The sequence below is a fragment of the Solanum verrucosum genome, unplaced genomic scaffold, assembly GCF_900185275.1.
Source record: "Solanum verrucosum unplaced genomic scaffold, falcon-dt-bn FXZP01000022.1, whole genome shotgun sequence".
Lineage (NCBI taxonomy): Eukaryota > Viridiplantae > Streptophyta > Magnoliopsida > Solanales > Solanaceae > Solanum > Solanum verrucosum.
The window spans coordinates 4588542-4609839 of NW_026020086.1; the positions used below are offsets into that span (position 1 = coordinate 4588542).

Below are 21298 nucleotides of genomic sequence, written 5' to 3' on the forward strand. Positions count from 1 at the left end.
TAACAGGCTTATTCATCAAAAATCTAGATTAATAAGATTTTAAAAATCGAAAACAATAATATGAATACGATTTAATTAAGACCCCAAAGCAAATAATATATGCCCCTTATCCTTCTTCATGTATATAACCTAAAGTGATATAAAAAGCCTTAGAATGATTCACAATCATCCAAAAAATACCACAAACTTTATGTAACAGCTTTTTCAGTATACACATCATAAAAAGTTAGCCTAAGAAAAAGACATAAGTCACAAGGTGATCAATAAATAAATCATTATCATCTTCATCAAGAACCTAAGAAAAAATAAATATCTATGGCTTCTTTTTCTTCTTACATTTTCTTGATTATATTGTTCATAATTTCTGTTGGAGCTTCAGAAATTAAGTCAATTTATCTTCCAGGAACATACCAATCTTCATTACTAGTAAAGAAACATGATGAAAAGACAAAAATACCCTTTAAAACTCATTATTTCCCTCAAATTCTTGATCATTTCACTTTTCTACCAAGGAGTTCTAAAGTATTTTATCAAAAGTATCTCATAAATGATCAATATTGGCATAAAGAAGGAGGAGGGCCCATCTTTGTATACACTGGCAATGAAGGGAATATTGATTGGTTTGCTGTAAACACCGGATTCATGATTGATATTGCTCCGAAGTTCAATGCTCTCCTAGTCTTCATTGAAGTACGTGTAAATTAATCTTGAAAATTCTTTTATTATTACACTTAATCACTTTTTAGGGGGTCGTTCATACCCTTATTATCAGCAAATGGTCTTATATTTACCTACTTTTTTTGTTTAATGGAATTAATTTAACCAGTAGATTCCACGAGTTAAAATACTTTGAATAAGGTTCAAAATATTCATTTACTTTATATTGTGATTTAGATTATTATCTTTTATGTTACCAAAGCTCTCCAACCAGGGGAAGAGCTAAAGGGACGGAAAGAAGGTTCATTTGAATCTCCTTTGTCAGAAATCAAGTTGTATATTTAAGTCTTTTTTTTTTTTTTTTTTTTTACGTTTATATAGTAAATGATGAATTTTTTGGTAAATATTTTTGTCATTGTCTCCAAACACAGTAGAATTTTGTACAAATATGAAACAAGAGCATACATTGACCTAAGGCATAATAGATGATAAAATTAAGATATTTTGTATTTCGGACTCTTTTCCATTTTATTTTTATTTATCTTTTTAGTGGGATGAAATTGATAATTTTTTATTTTTTTCGTATTGGAATATTTTAGCATAGGTTTTATGGAGATTCAATGCCATTTGGAAATAATTCTTACAAGTCAGCAAAGACTTTGGGATACTTGAATTCACAACAAGCATTGGCTGATTATGCTGTTCTCATTAGGAGCTTGAAGCAAAATCTTTCTTCTGATTCATCACCTGTTGTGGTTTTTGGTGGCTCTTATGGAGGAAGTAAGTAATTAAAATTGAAGAAAAAAAAAGTAACTGGTCGTTTAGTTCACGGACTAAGTTATCTTGAACTTATAATTTTGAAATTATACTTCCTAGACTAATTTAGTTGGATGAGATAAGAAGGGATATACAAAATTACGTTTGAAATTAAAATTATTCCAGAAAAACTTTATATCTTCAACCAAATAAAGTATAAATTTTATTTCAAACGTAATATATATATCGTGAAATATCTCACCTAGTCACCTTATCTTATGAACCAAACTACCCCTTACGTGATGAAGAAAAGTAATACTTAAGTGAGAAAGTTTCTATGGTTGGTTTAATCATGAGAACTTACATTCTATGGTTGCTAAACAACTTTTCTTCCACTTAATTACTGCATTTGCTATTGTATACAAGATGTATATATATTAAAAAAAGAATACAAGAATAAATTATTTTCCCTTGGTATATGAGTATTATAGATGGAAATGATATGACATTACATGAAATGAACCTACTTGATAACTTGAATGTCCAATTAATAGGATTTGTCAATTGTACATAATCCAATAATGCATTTATATATTCCATTATTGTCAAATCGGGTTTGTCATTTGTACATAATCCAATAATGCATTTATATATTCCACTATTGTCAATTTGACACTTGTACTTTAAACTGTGTCACATAAAGTAAAATGAGGAAATGTTTGTTTATCTTTCCACTTTTGACCTTTTGTTTTTTTGGTCAATCAGTGTTGGCTGCTTGGTTTAGACTGAAGTACCCACATATAGCCATTGGTGCAGTGGCATCTTCAGCACCAATATTGCAATTTGACAAAATCACACCATGGTCAAGCTTCTATGATGCTGTTTCCCAAGATTTCAAGGTTTGTGATACTAAGCCTTAGGAATAGATAGATCAATTTCATTTTATGGAGTATATCATATATATCTTTTTATGTATGTATTATACATGATGAGCCACGGCCCAACCATCAGTGAAAATTATGTATGTGTCACTGATCCCAACTCATGCATGCTCCTTTTAGAATAGGACTTGACGCACATTAACAGTATAAAGGCGGCAAATTAAAGCAATCTGAATTTAACTAAACCATTTGTATCCACCTCTATTGAAGTGTAAATGATTTTTTACGCTATTCGTATTTTCAACCTATTATAACAGATAATTTGTCTTGTTTTTTTAAGATTAAGAGTTTCACTTATTATGAACGATTACTAGTATTAATTATCTTTATTTTTTTCCTCATAAAATAGGATGCAAGCTTGAATTGTTATAAAGTGATAAAGGGGAGTTGGGCAGAGTTGGATGCATTATCAACACATGATGATGGATTGATTGAAGTTAGTAAACTTTTCAGAACTTGCAAGTAAGTCTCTCATAGTACAACAAAATAAAATAAAAAGACTGACTTTTAATTACAATAATGATTACACTTCAATCCCAAATAAGTTAATTAGAATCGACTTTATAATCCTTATTTCGTCATTTAAGCTCATATTATATTATCAATATGATAAATTTATAAAGGTTCATCATGAATATATATATATTGACAAGTTTTACGTTGCCTGCTTGCTTATTGCAACCTTCCTTCTTTATCCGAGGTTGAGACAAATAATGTAAGCAAGCTCACACACACAGAGTTAAAAGATGATATGGTTTGATATATATATATATATAAAGATGACTTTTGGTTATAATAACAACTATGCCTCAGTCCCAATAATAAGTTGAAAACAACTAAATGAATCCTTATTTCGTCATTTAAGCTCATATCATATCATCAACATGATAAATTTATGAGGATGCATCTTGAAATGACAAGTATTCTGCTACAAATAAAGGCTTGAGACCGATAGTGTAAACAAGCTTGCACCGATGAAGTTAAAAGATGATATGGTTTACTATTATATATAAATTTCAGGGCTTTACATTCAGTTTATTCAGCTAGAGATTGGCTATGGGAAGCTTTTGTATACACAGCAATGGTGAATTATCCTACTGAGGCTAACTTTATGATGCCATTGCCAGCATTTCCAGTTGAAGAGGTACACATAACATAGCATATTATATTAGTTATTATTTTTATTAGTTTATTATGAGTTACAAATGATTTACCTGTAATTAATAACATGCTTATCATAGAGATTTACTTGTAATGATCGATTTAGTAAGCGCCTTAAATAAAATGAAAGCCACTCTGATTCAAGAGGTGTCAATTGAATATTACTTGCAAATAAACAATTTTTTAATTTTCTTGGTGAGTTATGGCATGTTCTTCTTTTGTTGGATTTTGGATTATATATAGTGACAATATAAAGATTGTTCACCTGATTAGTGTAGCTCAACATATTATTAACATAATATAATAGATTAGTTATTATTTTATCACTTTACTTGTTACGAATTATTTATTTGTAATAATGACCTGTTTATTATAGAGATTTACTCGTAAGGATCGACTTTGTAAGTGCCTTGATTGCAATGGAAGCCACTCTTATTCAAAGGATGTCAACTGATAAATTACCGTGTAGATAGACAATTCTATTATGCGTATATATACACTAAATGTTAATTTATTTATTTATTTTTGACTTTTTTGTGCGTTTACTTCTTTATTTTGACTTTTTGAATTTTTTTAAAAATTAAGATGTGCAAGATAATTGATGGATTGCCAAAAGGAGCTTCAAAGCTTAGCAAGGCATTTGCTGCAGCAAGTTTATATTACAATTATACACAAACAGAAAAATGTTTCAATTTAGAAGGTGGTACTGATTCTCATGGTCTTCATGGTTGGGACTGGCAGGTACATAACAACTTCACATAATACACTTTTTATTTATCCTTCGTATACGTGTCAGTGACAGATTCAGAATTTAAACTTAACATATCTAATTGTTTGTTTGTTTATTTTTGTGATTTGTGAGTTTTCAGGCATGTACAGAAATGGTTATGCCAATGACTTGTTCAAATGAAAGTATGTTTCCTCCATCTTCCTTTAGCTACAAGGAATTCTCACAAGATTGTAAGAAGCAATATGGAGTAAAACCTAGACCACATTGGATCACTACTGAATTTGGTGGCTATGTGAGTTTTCATTATTTTTCCATCTGGTATTTGATATACATACGTATTGAAGTTTGATTAAATTTGGATTCGGACTCTAGGGGTAAAGTGCTCCATGACATACCCGACAACTTCACATCCAAGCTCGAACCTGAATCTCTATTTAATGATGGAAGAGTACTTATTACTCCACCTTTTTTTATATTATAATTTGTGTTGTCATACATGTGCAAATGTTATGTACAACTATTCCATCCTTATAATTAGAGTTTTCGATTTTGTACCCTTGAAATTGAGTCACTTTTGATTTGAAATGATTTACCCAAGTAGGACCTTTCCACTCAAGTCTGGATTAATCGAATTCCATATAAACATCGAATGACAGATAAAAATAAATTAAAAAGTTAATTTGAATCTTTTTTGGTTTCATGATAATGAGAATCTAAATTTTGTCTACAATTTCAGAGAATTGAGCAAGTCCTCAAGAGATTTGGAAGCAACATGATATTCTCTAATGGAATGCAAGATCCATGGAGCAGAGGAGGGTAAGTTAATGAGAGAATTATAACTTTTTATTTATACTGACAATATAAATAATTTTTATATTATCAATTGACTTAAAGATAATTACTGGTTATCGTCTATCAAAAATAGAATTAGTAACATGAAAAATAAGACAAGTTATCTCCTATAATTGATAACTAGGTTTTAATTTGAAACGTATACATATGAGAGTTTTTTAAAATAATATATTAATAGAATAAGAACACATTCATTATCATTCTGCGAACGTTAAATTTTGAATTCATCTTTATTCAGTAATACACGAATTGATTCTTTTTGTTTCCATTCTCCTTTTTATGACAGTGTATTGAAAAATATATCGTCTAGCATTGTGGCTTTGGTAACTCAGAAAGGTATAATATGCTTCTGTATATCATCATCTTAATTGAATTAAACTTAGAGATATTGATTTATTTTATTGATACTGATTTCATATTATTTTTTTTGTAATTAATTAGGTGCACACCATGTTGACTTTAGATCAGAGACAAAGAATGACCCAGACTGGTTAATTATGCAAAGGAAGCAAGAAGTGGCTATTATTGAAAAGTGGCTAGAAGAGTACTACAAAGATCTCAAACAAAATTAGATATAATATGAATATGTAGTGTCACTTTAGACACATCATGTAACTTTGGACATTATTGTGGAAGAAAATAAAAAGTTGTCATAAAAAAATTTATATTAGTTTGGGTTTCATTTCTATAAATTAATCTTTTGAAAAAGGATATTTACGAAATATATATATATTAAAAATTATTTTTCATAGGTATATATTTTGAATATAAGTACTTATCTAAATTTTCGTTACTTTACTATTGATTGTGATGGACTAGGATTGAGATTCCTCTATTTTTAATATGAGATTTTTGAAAAGAAAATATTGTGTTGAAAATGTTGTTATAAAAAATGGATCATGTATGTGTATTTTAAATTTAGTCTGATCTATACAAATATTGAATATGAAAGGAAAAAAGAAAAAGAACTACGGCGTATGTCAAAATTGTTGAAATACCTTCATCTTTAATATGAGATATTGGGTTCGAGTCTTAAAAAATAAAAATAAAAATCTTGTCGGAAGTATCATTCCCATAAAATAGAACATGCAATGCGTGAATCCAAATCTAATAAGGTACAAATATGAATAACGAATATTGAAAATAAAGTTAAAAAAACTATTCGTCATGTTGAAATGGTTGTGATGACTCCATTCTTAATACAAAATTTAGATTCAAACCTTAAAAATGAAAAGAATTCTTATTAGAAACAGTCTCCAAAATATTAATCTTGCAATGCAATATTCAAATTTAATCGAATTTAAATACAATACCGAATAAGGGGAACTTGACGGTGGACTTTCAGAAATCTTGTTAATCCAAGTGTCGACTTGAACAACTACCGACAACCAAAAAAAAAAAAAAAAACATAAAAAAACAGTGAGAATTTTACTGTAAGACCTTCAAGAAAGTAGATGGAAAGTAGCAGTACTAGTTAATTAATCAGCACTTATTTTCAGCTGAACATCTTTATGAATATGAAAAAACCCAATTAACCCCATTATAGTAGATCCATTTTGCCTTGTAGATCTCATTCCCAATTTGCTCTCAAAGCAAAAGAAAGATGGCAAGGCAATCTGGGAATTGCTTAAGATGTTGTTTAGTAATTTTTGCTGTAGTTTCTGCTCTTTGTGTATCTGGTCCTGCTATTTATTGGAAGTTCAAGAAACTTAAAGTTAAAGCTGCTCAATCTTGTATGCCTTGTAAATGTGACTGTTCTCCTCCTCTTTCCTTGCTTGAAGTTGCTCCTGGTATGTCATTTTTAGATCCAAGATCCTATTTTTATGCTTTACTTTTAATAAAGATCATGTTTATATTGTTTGTTTTCTTGGTTTTTGGTTTTGGGGTTTCTTTATTTGATTAATTCCTTTGAATGGTGTTGGTTTCATGCTCTGCTTGTCAAAAAGATCATGTTTTTAAGGTTTGTTGTTGGGGTTCCTTTATTTGATACATTCTTTTGAATGGTGTTAGCTTTATTGTAAGTTTTTGAGGTTCAAGTTTGGGGATCTTCTTGTCTTTGGTGAATTGGGTTTTTGAGCTGCTAAGAGGGAATTAGAATTTCGAGTTTATGAGTTTTAGATTCTAGATGAGGTATAGTGTAATACCACAAGGGGGGTCTGGGGAGATTTTGAGTGTATGCAGACCTTATCTGTACCGGGAGGACGGAGGTAGAGAGGTTGTTTTCGATAGACCTTAGGCTCAAGAAAAAAGAATTAACAGGAGTAAAGAAGTCATGTCAAAATACTATAAGAGATTCTAGAAATATAGCGGATCCAGATAAATTACTTGTACATATTTAGTGGATTTTTAAGCATAAAATATTGGATTTGAGCCAAAACTATCAGGAAACTTCACGGCAGTGCCGTCCCTGCTGAGCTGTCATATGAACATCAATACTTATCTTATTTGGTTTTTTCTCATGTTAACCTTTGGATTGTGTGTTTGTAATGTTAGATTGGCTGTAGATTTTCTGTTATATGTGAAGAGTTTATTAAGTAACCTCTTAATTATCATGTTGACTGTTATCTTTTGCTTCAAACAAACTGCTCTAGTGCTCTTTGATTGCCAAGTTTCGACCTATTTTTATGATTTACTTATCAAAAGATTCTATTTTTTATAGGTTGGTAACTTGGTTTACATTTTTGGTTTTCTTTATTTGATTCATTCTTTTGGACGGTGTTATTTTTATTGCAAGTTTTGAGGGTTAAGTTTAATATCTTGTCTTTTGTGATTTCCGGAGTTGTCATATGGACACCAGTACTTGTTTTCGGTATTTTCTCGGGTTGAGGTTGGATTGTGGGTTATAGAATTTTGGATTGACTGTAGATTTTCAATTGCATGTGAAGAGTTTATTAAGTAACCTCTTAATTGTCTTGTTCACTGTTATCTTCTGCTGCAAAAAAAAACCTGCTCTTTGATTGCCAAGTTTCAGCCAATTGGTTCTTGCAAAGATAAGATGTCAGTGAAAAGCTGATTGTAGCAATGTTATTGGATTTGATTTGCCTAAAGACCCTTCTGGTCCATCTCTTTTGCAGCATTGATTGTGTTCGAAGGCATGACTTTTTCCTAGGTGGAAGTAAGTAAATAAAAAAGATTAGGAAGTGAATGGATATTTAATCCTGTCTGCAATATGTGATTTGGTCACTCTAATGATCTAATCCGTTATGCTAGACTTCGAGGCTGATCAAATATCGAACTTGCTCCCCTCGTACCTTATCAAAAACTTGTTCCCCTTGCTTAAAGTGGGGATGAAGGTTTTGCCTCTAAAAAAATCAGACATTATTTAGATAAAATAAATTGGTAATCTTATGATTATTGCTTGAGCTTAGTAAAGATTGAGGTCGGATAGGATTTAGTAGAAGCTTAAGAGAAACTTTGATTGACACGCTCTGAGGAAATAGGAGAGTTGTGGCTACATACTTTTGCACAAAGCTCTCTGCTACAATTTTTCCTTCCTGGTTTTGGAGCATGTTGATCAAGTCTCACCTTAAGTTTCTACCTTTTTGTCCCCATAATTAAGCAAACAATGAAAGATGAGCTTAGTAAATATGTGATTTTTTGCTTATGTGGTAACAACATACTAAAGTCTAAGGAAGTAATGTTTCTTTAATCCTGCCTACAGTGTATTTAGTCAATGTAATCCTTAAGCTAATCTTGGAGGCTGGTTTCATAAAAAAGGAGGTTAGTCCTGGAGGCTGATAAAAAATTGAAGGTGCGTGATAGGATGTATTCTGCTTTTGTGTTTAGGTTAAACCCACTGGAGCAAAACAGATGAACAAATGCTTTCATTAAGTATCTTGTTCTTTATCCTAAAAGAAAAATTAACTATCTTGTTCCTCATGCACCTTATCAAAAACTTGTTGCCTAGCAAAAAGTGGGGATGAAGGTCTTGCTTCTAAAAGAATAAAGACATTATTTATGTAAAATAAATGGCTAATCTTACGATTATTGCTCGATCTTAGAACATTTTTCCTTCATGGTTTTGGAGTTTATTGATCAAGCCTCACATCAAGTTTCTACTTTCCTAGCCCTATAATTAAGCTAACTATGAAGAAAGTGAGAGAAATCCTTCTGTCCCGTTGAACTAACAGTTCCTTCTAATTTTAGTGAAAAAGGATCTGTGTAGATGATACCTACTACTAGTTTTGGGTTGACGCATAGTTATTGCTATTATAGTGTTTCAAGAATCCGTCCTTGCTGAAAACTAAGGGCTGAAGGATGTAGAACTTTAATTACATGCAAGATTTATTGTTGCATATGTTCTTTTCCGATACCTCTAAAAGCATGACGTGAAGTTTCCATCCTACATTGTACTTTTTAAAAAGTACCATGCAGAGTCTCCGTGCTGGATCAACTTTTCGATTCTTCTTGAGAAGCAGAGGTAATTCTGAAGAAGTACCAAGCACTGAATCTCCTCATTTGTTCTTTTTTACTAATAAATGATATTAACAAACTTTACATAAAACATGTAATGAGGACGTAGTGATTTATTAGTAAACTGACATTAGGAATGGAATCCTTTCCTTTTCGCATGGGATACTTGCATACTCGCTTATCTGTTTGGTGTTGCAATGTTATTTTGTGCCCTATGTGAGTCTGAAGATCCTAAAATGACATTTAAGTAGAGAACACATTATATGGCTGTTGGAGACTTCTTCATTGCGTTTGTCCTTTCGTATTCTTGTATAGTGCAAGTGCCGTCTTTTATGCTTTTAGACTTGGGCATATATCACGCTCCGAAGCTTATGATCGTAATGACCATTAGCTGCTTATACTTTGTTGAAAAGGTTATTGTTTCTAGAGTTTAAGTAATATGCACCGTCTATGTAAATAATTTTTACACTATCAGGTCATCATTACCCGTTGTAAAAGGTAAGGTATCTTATTTTCAAATCTCACATTTTAAGGAGGCTTACGTGTAGATAACCTTTGAATGACCTGATGGTGTAAAGAATTATTTATATTGACGGTGTATAAAACTTAAACTCATGTTTATATAGCTGGTCAAGCTGTTAAACTGAACTCTGTGACATAGCTGCTTGATTGCTGGTTTTGAGATGTCTTCTTTTTTCGATAGTTCATCTCTTTGTGATAGTGTCTATAGATAATCATGTATAAGGTGCAGTTGATGGAATTTCAATGCCAATTAAGCTAACATTGTCCTATTTTTGGTTTCCGCTTGTGCAGGCTTGGCGAATCTTACAATTACTGGTGAGCTTTCTATTCGAACCCCTCTTCACTATTTAGCCTTTCTTCTTCTCTTCAAGAAAGAATGTTGTGTCATGTTTTCGTGAGTTAACTTGGAAGTTTTTCTTCCCTTAATACAATTATTTCTAAGATTATGCATACTGAAAGGCCTTCTGATGAATACAAAAACATGTAGTCCTTAAGAAGAAGGCTAATTAGATGATAGTGATAAACTTCCCTAACTTGAATTTCACCTTGACGATGGATACTTAAACCTCCTGAATGATCTGATCGAATCGAATTGAATTTGAGTTTTTCTTTAAGTAAGTTCTGACTTTGAGATTCGATTCGTTAGATCTTAAACCAAGCTACTTCATTAAATAAGCACTGCCTGACTATTAGCCTAATATAGATGCGTCGCCTAAATACACTTTTAGGCAACTTGTCGTCCTATAGCATATTTTGGACCCTCAGATGCGGTTATGAACAAGTATAGAGTGTATAGTGCTAAAACCAGTAAGTCTCAGGAGTGGAAAAGACAAGGGAAACAAAACGAAAAAAAGCTGCATTGGTTTAAGTAACGTGCTCGCAGATGCTATATGTAATTTACAATGCAAGAAGTATGTTCCTCGTCACAAAAACAGTTTAGAGATATTTGTTGTAATTTCCTCTTACCGCGTGTCTTCCACTTCTCCATATTACAAACTCAAAAATGTATTCATACTGCTCTTGCATGTATTGCTTCGGAGCTTGGTTATCTAGAACCTATGTTGCTCGGACTCTCCAAAAATGTTGCTGCCCCGTGTCGGATCCTCTAAAAAGTACTACTTTTGGAGGATCCAACACACACCCGGAGGCATATTTGAATAGTCCGAGCAACAGTCTAGAACATCTGCAAAAGATTGTTGAAATCATGACATGCTACATCGTATAATGTTTCCTATTGGCAACAGACTGCGGAAAAGATGATCCGGATCTTAAGGAGGAGATGGAGAAACAGTTTGTGGATTTATTATCGGAAGAGCTGAAACTGCAGGAGGCTGTTGACAAGGAGCACGTCCATCATATGAACATCACCTTTGTGGAGGCGAGGAGGTTAGCTACCGAGTACCAAAAGGAGGCTGAGAAATGCATTGCTACAACGGAAACTTGTGAAGTTGGGAGAGAAAGAGCTGTCGTGTTGTATGCCAAGGAAATGAAGTTGACTAACCTTTGGGAACGCAGAGCGCGCCAAGCTGGTTGGAAAGACTGAATACAAAAATGAAGTTTTCATCACACTAGCTCAAATTTTGTTGTCCACTCTGTAGCTTTATGCTAGTTGTATTCTCTCTATGAGCACAAAATTGCTCATATTTCTTCATCTAATATATGTACTTTACTTACTCTCCTGTGTACCTTGTCATGATCATATGAAATATAAACTTTCCCACTATAGTTTCTATGATGTTCACTCTGTCAATGATGTCGTTATACACCTTTTTAGTGCACGTTCTCGAGTTTGAGTCATGAGAGAGTTGAGAATATTTTCACGAGGGGAAACATTCCCACCTTAGTAGGCCCTCTTAGGTGTGAATTCGAATTAGTTGAAACAGTGTGTCTTGTACGCTGTATGGTTTGTTCGTGTTCATGCAGGGTTTCGGTGAGTATTAGTGGTTGCACTAAGGCTCTCCTTCCATGTACTTGAATAAATTATCTTAGGTTTATTAATAGTATGAAAGTTAGCATTAAACAGATTAGTTAAGTCATGTAATAATGGTATTTTGTGGAAGACTCTTGATTTAACGTTGGGATAAACCATCTACATAATATGTGATTAACCATATTCATTAGTTAATCCCACACCGGCCAATATGAACAGTGAATGAGCAAATGTTAGTGGTATAAAATTTGGACTGGGCGACCGAATAACATAATTACCTGGACAGGGGCAATGGATGATCAGTAAGGTCCATGGCCTAGGCTGGTGACCTTCATTGCACCTTGGAGGGGTGTTAGCCTAAGGTCGGCTCAAGTGGTTGAGCCTATGTCACAATTTGTGGAAGTGGGGGTTTGCGTCCGTGCGGCCTCTTTCAATTTTAAGTTCAAATATTGAGTAAAAGATTAAATAACTAAATCATATCTAACTAATTTTTACATAATTAATATTAATTCTAATGAATAATCAAACAATTCCTTGCTCCACAACTTAGTACATTACTATAAAGATATTTTGGTGCACAAAACATTCACATTAATGTAGAGGGTTCGAGAAAGGGTCGCATTCCAAATAGTGTGATATAGTCAACCTATCATAATGCAATAATGCACAAAATATTTATATTCAGGCAAAGTTCAAGAAGTGCGACATTTCAAAAAGTGTGATATAATAACCTATTGTAACGCAATCTTTAGTGACTGCTTACACAACTCAAGCCCGTAAACTTGGTGACTACTTTCCCAACTCGGGCCCGTCCGCCCAACTTATACATAACTATCCTCTGTTATTCTGAGATGTCTGTTTTTTTCAAATTTCCCTCTCAGCTTTCTTACCAAGAAAATGAACCTCTAAATTTCTGCTCCAATCTCTAAATCTGTGCATCTACTACTACAATTTTCATACAAAAAATAGCTTAATTCCTCTTTCTGCTTGAAATTATTATCAAAAAATCATGTATAAACCCAGAAGTTTGATTAAAATAAGCTACTCTTTTACATTTTGGGGTTCAAATTATTTGCTAAGTAATGATCATGGCCGCCTTCTGAACTGTCCATTCCTTTCAAGAACATATTCAAAACCCAAGAAACAGATTCCATTGCAAATGAAATCAGAACCCCACTTGGAAAAACAGTCCATTTTTAGCTGCAATAAAATGATTACGAATTTAGGCCGTCAAGGCAAAGTTAAAGAAGCACGGCAATTGTTCGACGAAATGCCTCAAAGGGATGTTGTTTCTCATGCTTCGATGATTACTGTTTATCTTAAACATAAGGATCTTCCTAAAGCAGAGAGATTGTTTTATTCCATGCCTGAGAGGAATGTAGTGTCTGATTCTGCTATGGTTCATGCTTACGCGAAAGCTGGGAGGATCGATGAGGGTCGGAGAATCTTTGATTTGATGCCAGATAGAAATGTTTATGCGTGGACCAGTTTGATTTCTGGGTATTTTCAGAACCGTAGAGTGGACGAGGCTCGAAAGTTGCTTCAACAAATGCCTGAGAAAAATGTGGTTACGTGGACTACAGCGATGGTGGGGTATGCTCAAAATGGTTTGATTGCTGAGGCACGATGTATTTTCGATCAGGTTTCTGAGAAAAATGTCATTGTTTGGACGGCTATGATCAGGGCTTATGTTGAAAATCATCAAGTCGATCAAGCTCTTGAGCTATTTGAAAAGATGCCAGAGCGTAATTTGTATTCTTGGAATGTTATGATTCAAGGCTGTTTAAATGATAACAGGGTGGAGAAAGCTTTGGAACTGTTTAATGCAATGCCATGGAGAAATATGGTTTCTTGGACAACTGTTGTTACTGGTCTTGCACGAAATGAGATGATAGAAATGGCAAGAGAGTACTTTGATCAAATGCCAAACAGGGATCCTGCTGCATGGAATGCCATGATAACAGCTTATGTTGACGAAGGCCTAGTGGCTAAGGCCAACGAACTTTTTGATTCGATGTCTAATAAAGATCTTGTAAGTTGGAATGTAATGATTGATGGGTATGCTAAAAGTGGCCTCGACGGTGAAGCCTTAAAGCGTTTCATTCTCATGCTTCGGTCGGGCTTAAGGCCGAATCCTACTACTCTTACCAGTGTAGTGACCTCATGTGGGGGCATCCTGGAATTAATGCAAGCTCATGTTCTTGTTTTACTTCTAGGATTTGACCAAAACACTTCACTTAATAACGCTCTTGTCACGATGTACTCCAGATGTGGAGATATAAACTCATCATTGATCACTTTTGAGAATCTAAAAGTAAAGGATGTTGTTTCGTGGACAGCAATAATACTGGCATATGCTAATCATGGTCTTGGCAAACAAGCATTGCAAGCCTTCGCGCAGATGTTAAGGTCTGGTAACAAGCCAGATGAAATCACTTTTGTGGGACTCTTGTCAGCTTGTAGTCATGCTGGTCTTGTTAAGAAAGGTCAAAAGTTCTTCGAGTCAATGAGGCATGCCTATGGTTTAGAACCGAGGGCAGAACATTATTGTTGCCTTGTTGACATTTTAGGTCGTGGTAAGTTAGTTGATGAAGCTATAAGGGTGGTGCACCAGATGCCTCCTGAGGAACGTGATGGTGCTGTTCTAGGAGCTTTACTTGGCGCTTGTAAGTTGTATGGAGATGTTGGAGTAGCTAATCAGATCTGCAATGAAATAGTAGAGCTTGAACCGGGTAACTCAGGGGCTTATGTACTAATGGCAAACGCTTATGCGGCTTCTGGGAGATGGGGTGATTTTGCTCAAGTAAGAAAGAAAATGAAGGAGAGGAAAGTGAAAAAGGTACCCGGTTTCAGTGAAATAGAAGTCAATGGGAAAAATCACATATTTTTTGTGGGAGATAAGTCTCACCCTGAGAAAGTGGAAATTTACACACTTATTAAAGAAAATTTATTGCCTCTAATGCAAGAGAAGATGATTTAGATGAATCAAAGAGATGCATCGAAAACCAGGGATTGAAGAATTTAATTTAAACCATTCGCTAATGTAAGTTCTAAAGCTCAATGCAGAAAGGTGACCAGGTCAGGCGACTAGATTACACTCCTATTCAAATGTTAGTTCACTCTGACCACCTTCTAGCCCCTTCCATTGCTCATCTGTGAACGGAGCTAGAAGCCCCTATACAGGTTCGGCACTAGCTGAGGGTAAACTTTGGGACTCATTATCCATTGAGTTTCGAACCGTGCACCAACTGACTCTCTCGAGAAAGAGATTTTTTTTTTTTGGTTATACTAACAAAATGCACATGTAAACATTTCTTTGTTGATGCAAAAGAAAATCACATATGTACATTTCTCTATCATAAATCCTTGCTTGAGGTGTGTAAACGAGTTAATACTCTTCTGTTCTCCTGTTGTGCATATAAAGTCGATCAAGCTCTTGAGCTATTTGATAAGATGCCAGAACGTAATTTGTATTCTTGGAATGTTATGATTCAAGGTTGTTTAAAGGATAACAGGGAGGATAAAGCTTTGGAATTGTTTAATGCGGTGCCATGGAGAAATGAGGTTTCTTGGACACTATCGTTACTGGTCTTGCACGAAATGGGCCTCTAATGCAAGATATGATTTGGATGAATAAAAGAGATTGAAAAATTTCATTTGAACCATTTGCCTATGAAAATTCCGAAGCTCTCCGTAGAAAGGCGACCAGATCAGTTTTATTCACCTTTAAGTCATGTACTGTGGGAGTAGAGAACATTTAATATGGGAGTCTCATATATTAGTCCTGTTGTGCATAGAAATGAAACATAACCTTATCAAGGAATCGCACATTGAGAACTAACAAAAGTTAGAAAGGAGAGAAGTCGTATAAAAGCGGCAGGCCGAGCCTTGATTAAAGCATACCTTTCTCGGCCTTTTGGCTAAGATCAAGTGTAGTATCTGTTCTTATCAGTTTAATATCTGATATGTGAGTCATCGACTCACACGATATTAACTCTATTTTTTAAGAGGGGAAGATCTATCAAGGTAGCTTGCTACCTGGGTCTTTGCACGTCGCCCATGCGTTGCACTACTGCACGGGCCTGGCGCACCCCACCAAATCTAGTTCAAATGTATTTGAGCCTTTGTCTGATTCCACATTATAAACTGATAAATCTTTATCTCTTTTTTAAAAAACTTTACCAGTAAATACAAAGATACCTAGTTTAGAAACAATAATAACAACAGAAACATTAACACACTCTGTTTGGATATGGTGGTTATGTATTTTTTTCATAATGTATCGTATTGTCTTGAGGGTTGTTTTAGTGACTACAATGTTTGAATATATTGTATTGTTCTCCATCAATACATTATGTCACACATCAATAATTTGAATGATAAACCTACAAGAAAGTAGGATACGAGGTGTAGCTATAAGGTAATGACAAATGGAAATTTTCGTCATTATCTAACAAATGAATTTTAACAATAAAAAACAATAATTTAAGTATCAATCAACACAAACATGGTATTAAAACTAACAATACAATATAATACAACAGGTAACAACCAGCCAAAACAAGGTGTAAGCTGAAACTGTGTATGTTGCAAGACAATAATGCACGAAGTATATACTAAAACTTCATCCTTCTTCTTTTCTGCCGTCTTCTCTTTTTTGCCTCAATTCTTCTCTTTGCCTCAATTTTCAAAAGGATCCTGTTGATCTGTTGGTTGACAATTCTCACAAACCATTTTGGTCTCCCTGTTAAGAAAATGATATATACTATAAACATCCCAAACACTGATCCACAACCACATCCTATTATCGCAGCTCTCCAATCCATAAAACCTGAATCTTCTTCGTCTTCAATATCAGTCACAGTAGAAGGAGGCATCTCATTATCTCCGCAGTTTCTTGACAAGGGAAATCCGCATAATCCAGCATTTCCTGAATATGAGTCATTTTCAAATGTATCAAGCTGTGGACCTCTAGGTATGCGTCCCATCAGGTGGTTCTGTGAGAGATTCATGACAGCAAGAGATTTCAGTGAAGCAACTTCTTGAGGAATGTTCCCAGAAAGTTGGTTCCACGAAAGGTCTAACGACTCAAGAACAGATAAATTTCCAAAAGACTGAGGTATAGGTCCAAGAAGGCTGTTGTGTGACAAATTCAACCCGCGAAGTGAACCAAGATTTCCAATGGAGTTTGGTACATTACCTTTAAATCTGTTATTTGAGAAATCAATGGTTGTGAAGATAGAAAGAATCCTCACAAGTTCAATCTGCTGTCCTTTTATAGACAATGTCAAGGAATCATGGTATCGAACTTCTCCAATATACGTTAAAGGAATTCCCGTTTGATCTTCTATTATCATGGATTTCAAGTTGTTGAAAAACCTTTCTGACAGGTTTCCAGTGAAGTCATTATAAGAGAGATCAAGGATTTTCAGCTTTGAGAATAAGACTTGGTTTCTTGAAATGGTAATCGGGCCATGTAATTTATTGGATCTCAAACTGAGAACTTGCAGCCTAGGAAGTGATCCTAACCATTTGGGAAATGTATCATTCAACAAGTTTTCTCCGAGATCAACTACTTCGAGCCCTCTGCAATTGGTAAGCTTTCTTGGTAACATTCCTTCTAGTTTATTTTTCCGCAAATTGAGACTTCTCAGACTACTTCCCTTACCAAAGTTATTTGGAATTGTCCCACTAAAATGATTGTTGTGCAGGTCCAACACTGAGAGACTTGTGCTCATGTTCACTAAACATTTTGGAATTACTCCACTCAGGCTGTTATTGGACAAATCAAGAATCAAAAGGGAACTCATTTTGCATAATGGTGAATTAGGTAACTTCCCGGTGAAGTTATTGTTCGAGGCTATGAAGAGGAACAATAAGGGAGGTGGAGCAGGTAATTCTCCTTGAAACAAATTAGATCCAATATCAAGATTGTAAAGACTCTCAAAGTTATGAAGCAGGTCAATAGCCGTTAGAAAGTTGCTAGAAAGATTCAAATAAGACACTGAGACTTGCCAATTAGACCATGCCCAATCAGGAATTTTTCCATGCATGTTGTTGTTGGAAAGATCTAAGTTACCAATGTATTTTGCAGCTCGTAGGAAATTTAACTCCCTTATGTTGCAAGAAGATGCATACAAACTTCCAAGAGAACTAGGCAAGGATGCATCTTTTTGACTGGAAAATACAGACAGATTGTTAAAAGAAAGGCCAAGACGTCGAAGTTGTTTGCATTTTGAAAACAGCCCAATATCTAGACCACCAGAAAGGTTGTTTGTAGAAAGATCAAGTGTTGTCAAGTTCACTAGTTTAGAGAATGATGTTGGAATAAGTCCATTCAGCTTATTGTCACCGACATCAACAACTTCTAACAAGTTGTATCTAACTTCCTTAAGTTGACCAGCAAGTTGATTGCCTCTCAAAACTAAGTATTTTAAGGAAGGAAGATTGAATATCCAAGATGGTATTTCTCCGCTAAGGGAGTTATATGGTAGGAAGAGTAAGATGAGGTTAGGGAATCCGGTGCTGACGCTAGAAGGAATAGGACCAGTTATAGAACAATTTGAGAGGTCTAAACTCTCTAGCTCTGTTAGGTTTGTAACCGAGGATGGAAAAAGGCCCATAAAGAGGTTATATGAAAAGGATAAAGATTTGAGCTTGGTGAAGTTACCGAAAATATTTGGAATGTTGCCTGTAAGGTTGTTAGATGAGATTTCAAACTCAACAAGTTGCACCAGCTTTACGATTGTTGATGGTAGTTGACCATTGAAGTTGTTGGAGAAGAGTTGCAAACTCGTGAGCTCGGTGAGATCACCGATAGTTGGAGGAATGTTACCAGAGAAGTAGCAGCCTGATATATCTAATTTCCTTAAAGAGTTGAGATGACCAATAGAATCTGGTATATTCCCCGAAAAGCCTGAGGAAGAAAGATCTAATTCCCTTAAAGAGTTGCTGCAGTTCCATTGAGTTGTTGGCAAATGCCCTGTGAGATACAAGTTGCTCCCTAAGTTAAGCATTTGCAATCTTGGTAAATGGAAAATGTCATCAGGGATTTTCCCAGACAATTCCGTTCCGACAAGATTCAGCTCTTGTAAGGAAGAGGACAAGTTTGATGGAAGTGATGAAGATATATATGTTGAGGTGAGGTAAAGCTCCCTTAGTTGAGTTAAGTTTTGAAGGAGCATTTTGAAAGTGTGAGGCTCAACTCTCAACTCCTCAATACCTGCAGAAAGATCAAGTGATATCAACTTAGATAGATATGAGACTTGTAAAGGTACTGTCCCTGAAAAACCAGAACGCGATAGATTAAGATGTGTCAAACTCGGAAACCATCCAAATTTGCTTGAAATTTGGGAAGGTGAGAAATCATTGTAAGCTAAATTAAGGTTTTGAAGATGAGAAAGTTGGAAGAGGGTGCTGTTGGAGTCAATTGTTCCATGAAGTTGGCTACAACTAAGATCAAGACGAGTTATTCGACCTGTAACTTTATCACATGTTACACCATCCCAAGTACAACAATCAGTGGTTCTATTCCAAGAAAGTGTCTTTGGATAGGGAAAGTAACCATTGGATTCACAATCAGCAGAAGCAGAGTCATCTATGGACAGTTTAAGCTTCAGGTTTTGCAAAACCAAACTCTCGTCTTGTCGACATAGATGACTTGAAAAGATAACTAGTGGATATTGCAACACAAGAAGAAGAAGAAGAAGAAATAGACAGCCCATGATCTGCACAAAAATAATAAGTACTTGAGGAATGAAGGAATAATTCACAAGATTTTATATACTTGAGGTATGAAATATCTTCCTTGACTCCTTCTAGAACAAGTAACAAAACCCAGCATCATTGATCGTCAAATCATTACGCAGCTTGCATTCATAGTTAGGCAACTTTGTGTGTGTATATGTTAAATGTCAACTCTATTTTTTCTGTTTGACTGACGGTTTGATCGCGCTAGGAGTATCTTTGACATTCAAACTTGATAAATTCAGATGATTGCGACTCTATATATAAATGACTAGACATTCGTCACCCCAGTGATTTGATCTAGGATTCAAATCCTGGGTTGCTCATGAACATCTCCTTGACTCCTTCTAGAATAAGTAATAAAATCCAGCCTCATTGATTGTCAAATCATTATGCAGCTTGCATCATAGTTAGGCAATTTTGTGTGCATATATGTTAAATGTCAACTCTATTGTTTTTGTTTGACTGACAGTTTGATCGTGCTATGAGTATCTTTGACATTCAAACAGGAAAAATTCAGATGGTTGCGACTCTATATATAAATGACTAGACACCCATCACCTCAGTGATTTGGTCTAGTGGTCGATAAAGTACATGAGAGATAAGGATTCAATCCCGGATGGCTCATAAATTTCTCTGACTCCTTCTAGAACTTGTAATTAAGAAGTATTTAAAGCTCCATACAGGTTTGTCTATATAGAGTATATAATACTATATAATATCATAAATGTTATGAAGTCATAAACTGACTTTTTCTACTCATACCAAAATATGGTTATCCATATATTTATTTAGTCAATTGGTAATGCCTACCTGTCATGTTGAGAAAAATATCAAGATAGTCCCTTAAGTATACATCTAGAGTTATGTTTCATCCCTCTAATATTACAAAATGGAGACAGACTGGTGCACTAAACTCTCGCTATGCTCGAGCAGGATATGAGGAAGGATCGGACCAGAAGGGTCTATTGTACGCAACCTTACCCTGCATTTCTTCAAAGAAGAGAAGTAAGTATAAAAGCTGTAGGCTGAGCACTAATTAAAGCATACCTTTCTCGGCCTTTTGGCTAAGATCAAGTGTAGTATCTGTTTTTATTAGCTTAATATCTGATATGTGAGTCATTGACTCACACGATATTAACTCTATTTTTTTAAGGGGAAGGTCTATCGAAGTAGCTTGCTACATGGACCTTCACACGTCGCCCATGCATTGCACTACTGCACGGGCCTGGCGCACCCTACCAAGTCTAGTTCAAGCTTCTTACTGACCTTTGCCTAATTTCACATTATTTAATTGTTAAATCTTTGTTACTTTTATGTGTTGTAAATCTCTCTTTTGTTCTTGCAAATATTTCAGCACAAGCCACGACCAAGGTTTGTTTCTAGTTTGACCCATATATCCCAATATACATGTATCTGGACGCACCAAAATCTGGTAATGTTCGTAATATTGTAAATTAGAGTGTATCTAAATAATTAGCTCCTAAACTAGTGTGATTTCTTTAAGTTTCCCAAATTTAAATTAATCAAATCACCAATAAATACGACAAGGTAGTCAACATCCATAAATAATTGGGATTCATAATTTCT

The 21298-nt window shown here is 34.6% G+C and overlaps 3 protein-coding genes and 3 non-coding genes across 6 annotated transcripts; all 6 read left to right on the forward strand.

Annotated features, from left to right (window-relative positions):
- The first annotated feature begins 246 nt into the window (after positions 1-246).
- Positions 247-5886, forward strand: LOC125824375 (uncharacterized). The gene is made up of 10 exons (XM_049503746.1): positions 247-690; positions 1257-1437; positions 2179-2312; positions 2704-2816; positions 3375-3498; positions 4101-4256; positions 4385-4537; positions 4982-5061; positions 5384-5433; positions 5539-5886. Exons 1-10 carry the CDS (start codon positions 316-318, stop codon positions 5667-5669), a joined length of 1497 nt encoding a protein of 498 aa, XP_049359703.1. The 5' UTR covers positions 247-315; the 3' UTR covers positions 5670-5886.
- Positions 5887-6526: 640 nt separating this feature from the next.
- On the forward strand, positions 6527-11767 carry LOC125824383 (uncharacterized). Its single transcript, XM_049503754.1, has 3 exons — positions 6527-6887; positions 10324-10347; positions 11277-11767. Exons 1-3 carry the CDS (start codon positions 6701-6703, stop codon positions 11573-11575), a joined length of 510 nt encoding a protein of 169 aa, XP_049359711.1. The 5' UTR covers positions 6527-6700; the 3' UTR covers positions 11576-11767.
- A 465-nt stretch (positions 11768-12232) lies between these two features.
- Positions 12233-12393, forward strand: LOC125824709 (U1 spliceosomal RNA). The gene has a single exon (XR_007442789.1). It is a non-coding gene; the product is annotated as a U1 spliceosomal RNA (small nuclear RNA).
- A 495-nt stretch (positions 12394-12888) lies between these two features.
- On the forward strand, positions 12889-15090 carry LOC125824373 (pentatricopeptide repeat-containing protein At4g02750-like). The gene has a single exon (XM_049503743.1). The coding sequence runs from the start codon at positions 12972-12974 to the stop codon at positions 14940-14942; it is 1971 nt and encodes a 656-aa protein (XP_049359700.1). The 5' UTR covers positions 12889-12971; the 3' UTR covers positions 14943-15090.
- Positions 15091-15861: 771 nt separating this feature from the next.
- Positions 15862-16058, forward strand: LOC125824710 (U2 spliceosomal RNA). Its single transcript, XR_007442790.1, has one exon. It is a non-coding gene; the product is annotated as a U2 spliceosomal RNA (small nuclear RNA).
- A 4696-nt stretch (positions 16059-20754) lies between these two features.
- On the forward strand, positions 20755-20950 carry LOC125824708 (U2 spliceosomal RNA). Its single transcript, XR_007442788.1, has one exon. It is a non-coding gene; the product is annotated as a U2 spliceosomal RNA (small nuclear RNA).
- The last annotated feature ends 348 nt before the right edge of the window (positions 20951-21298 follow it).

Coding starts and splice junctions, on each gene's coding strand:
- LOC125824375 (XM_049503746.1), top strand. CDS start 316: ATGGCTTCTTTTTCTTCTTACATTTTCTTGATTATATTGTTCATAATT. Junction 4,538..4,981: donor CTACTGAATTTGGTGGCTAT/GTGAGTTTTCAT, acceptor CTACAATTTCAG/AGAATTGAGCAAGTCCTCAA. Junction 5,062..5,383: donor GATCCATGGAGCAGAGGAGG/GTAAGTTAATGA, acceptor TTTTTATGACAG/TGTATTGAAAAATATATCGT.
- LOC125824373 (XM_049503743.1), top strand. CDS start 12,972: ATGTATAAACCCAGAAGTTTGATTAAAATAAGCTACTCTTTTACATTT.
- LOC125824383 (XM_049503754.1), top strand. CDS start 6,701: ATGGCAAGGCAATCTGGGAATTGCTTAAGATGTTGTTTAGTAATTTTT. Junction 6,888..10,323: donor CTTGCTTGAAGTTGCTCCTG/GTATGTCATTTT, acceptor CCGCTTGTGCAG/GCTTGGCGAATCTTACAATT. Junction 10,348..11,276: donor GGCGAATCTTACAATTACTG/GTGAGCTTTCTA, acceptor TATTGGCAACAG/ACTGCGGAAAAGATGATCCG.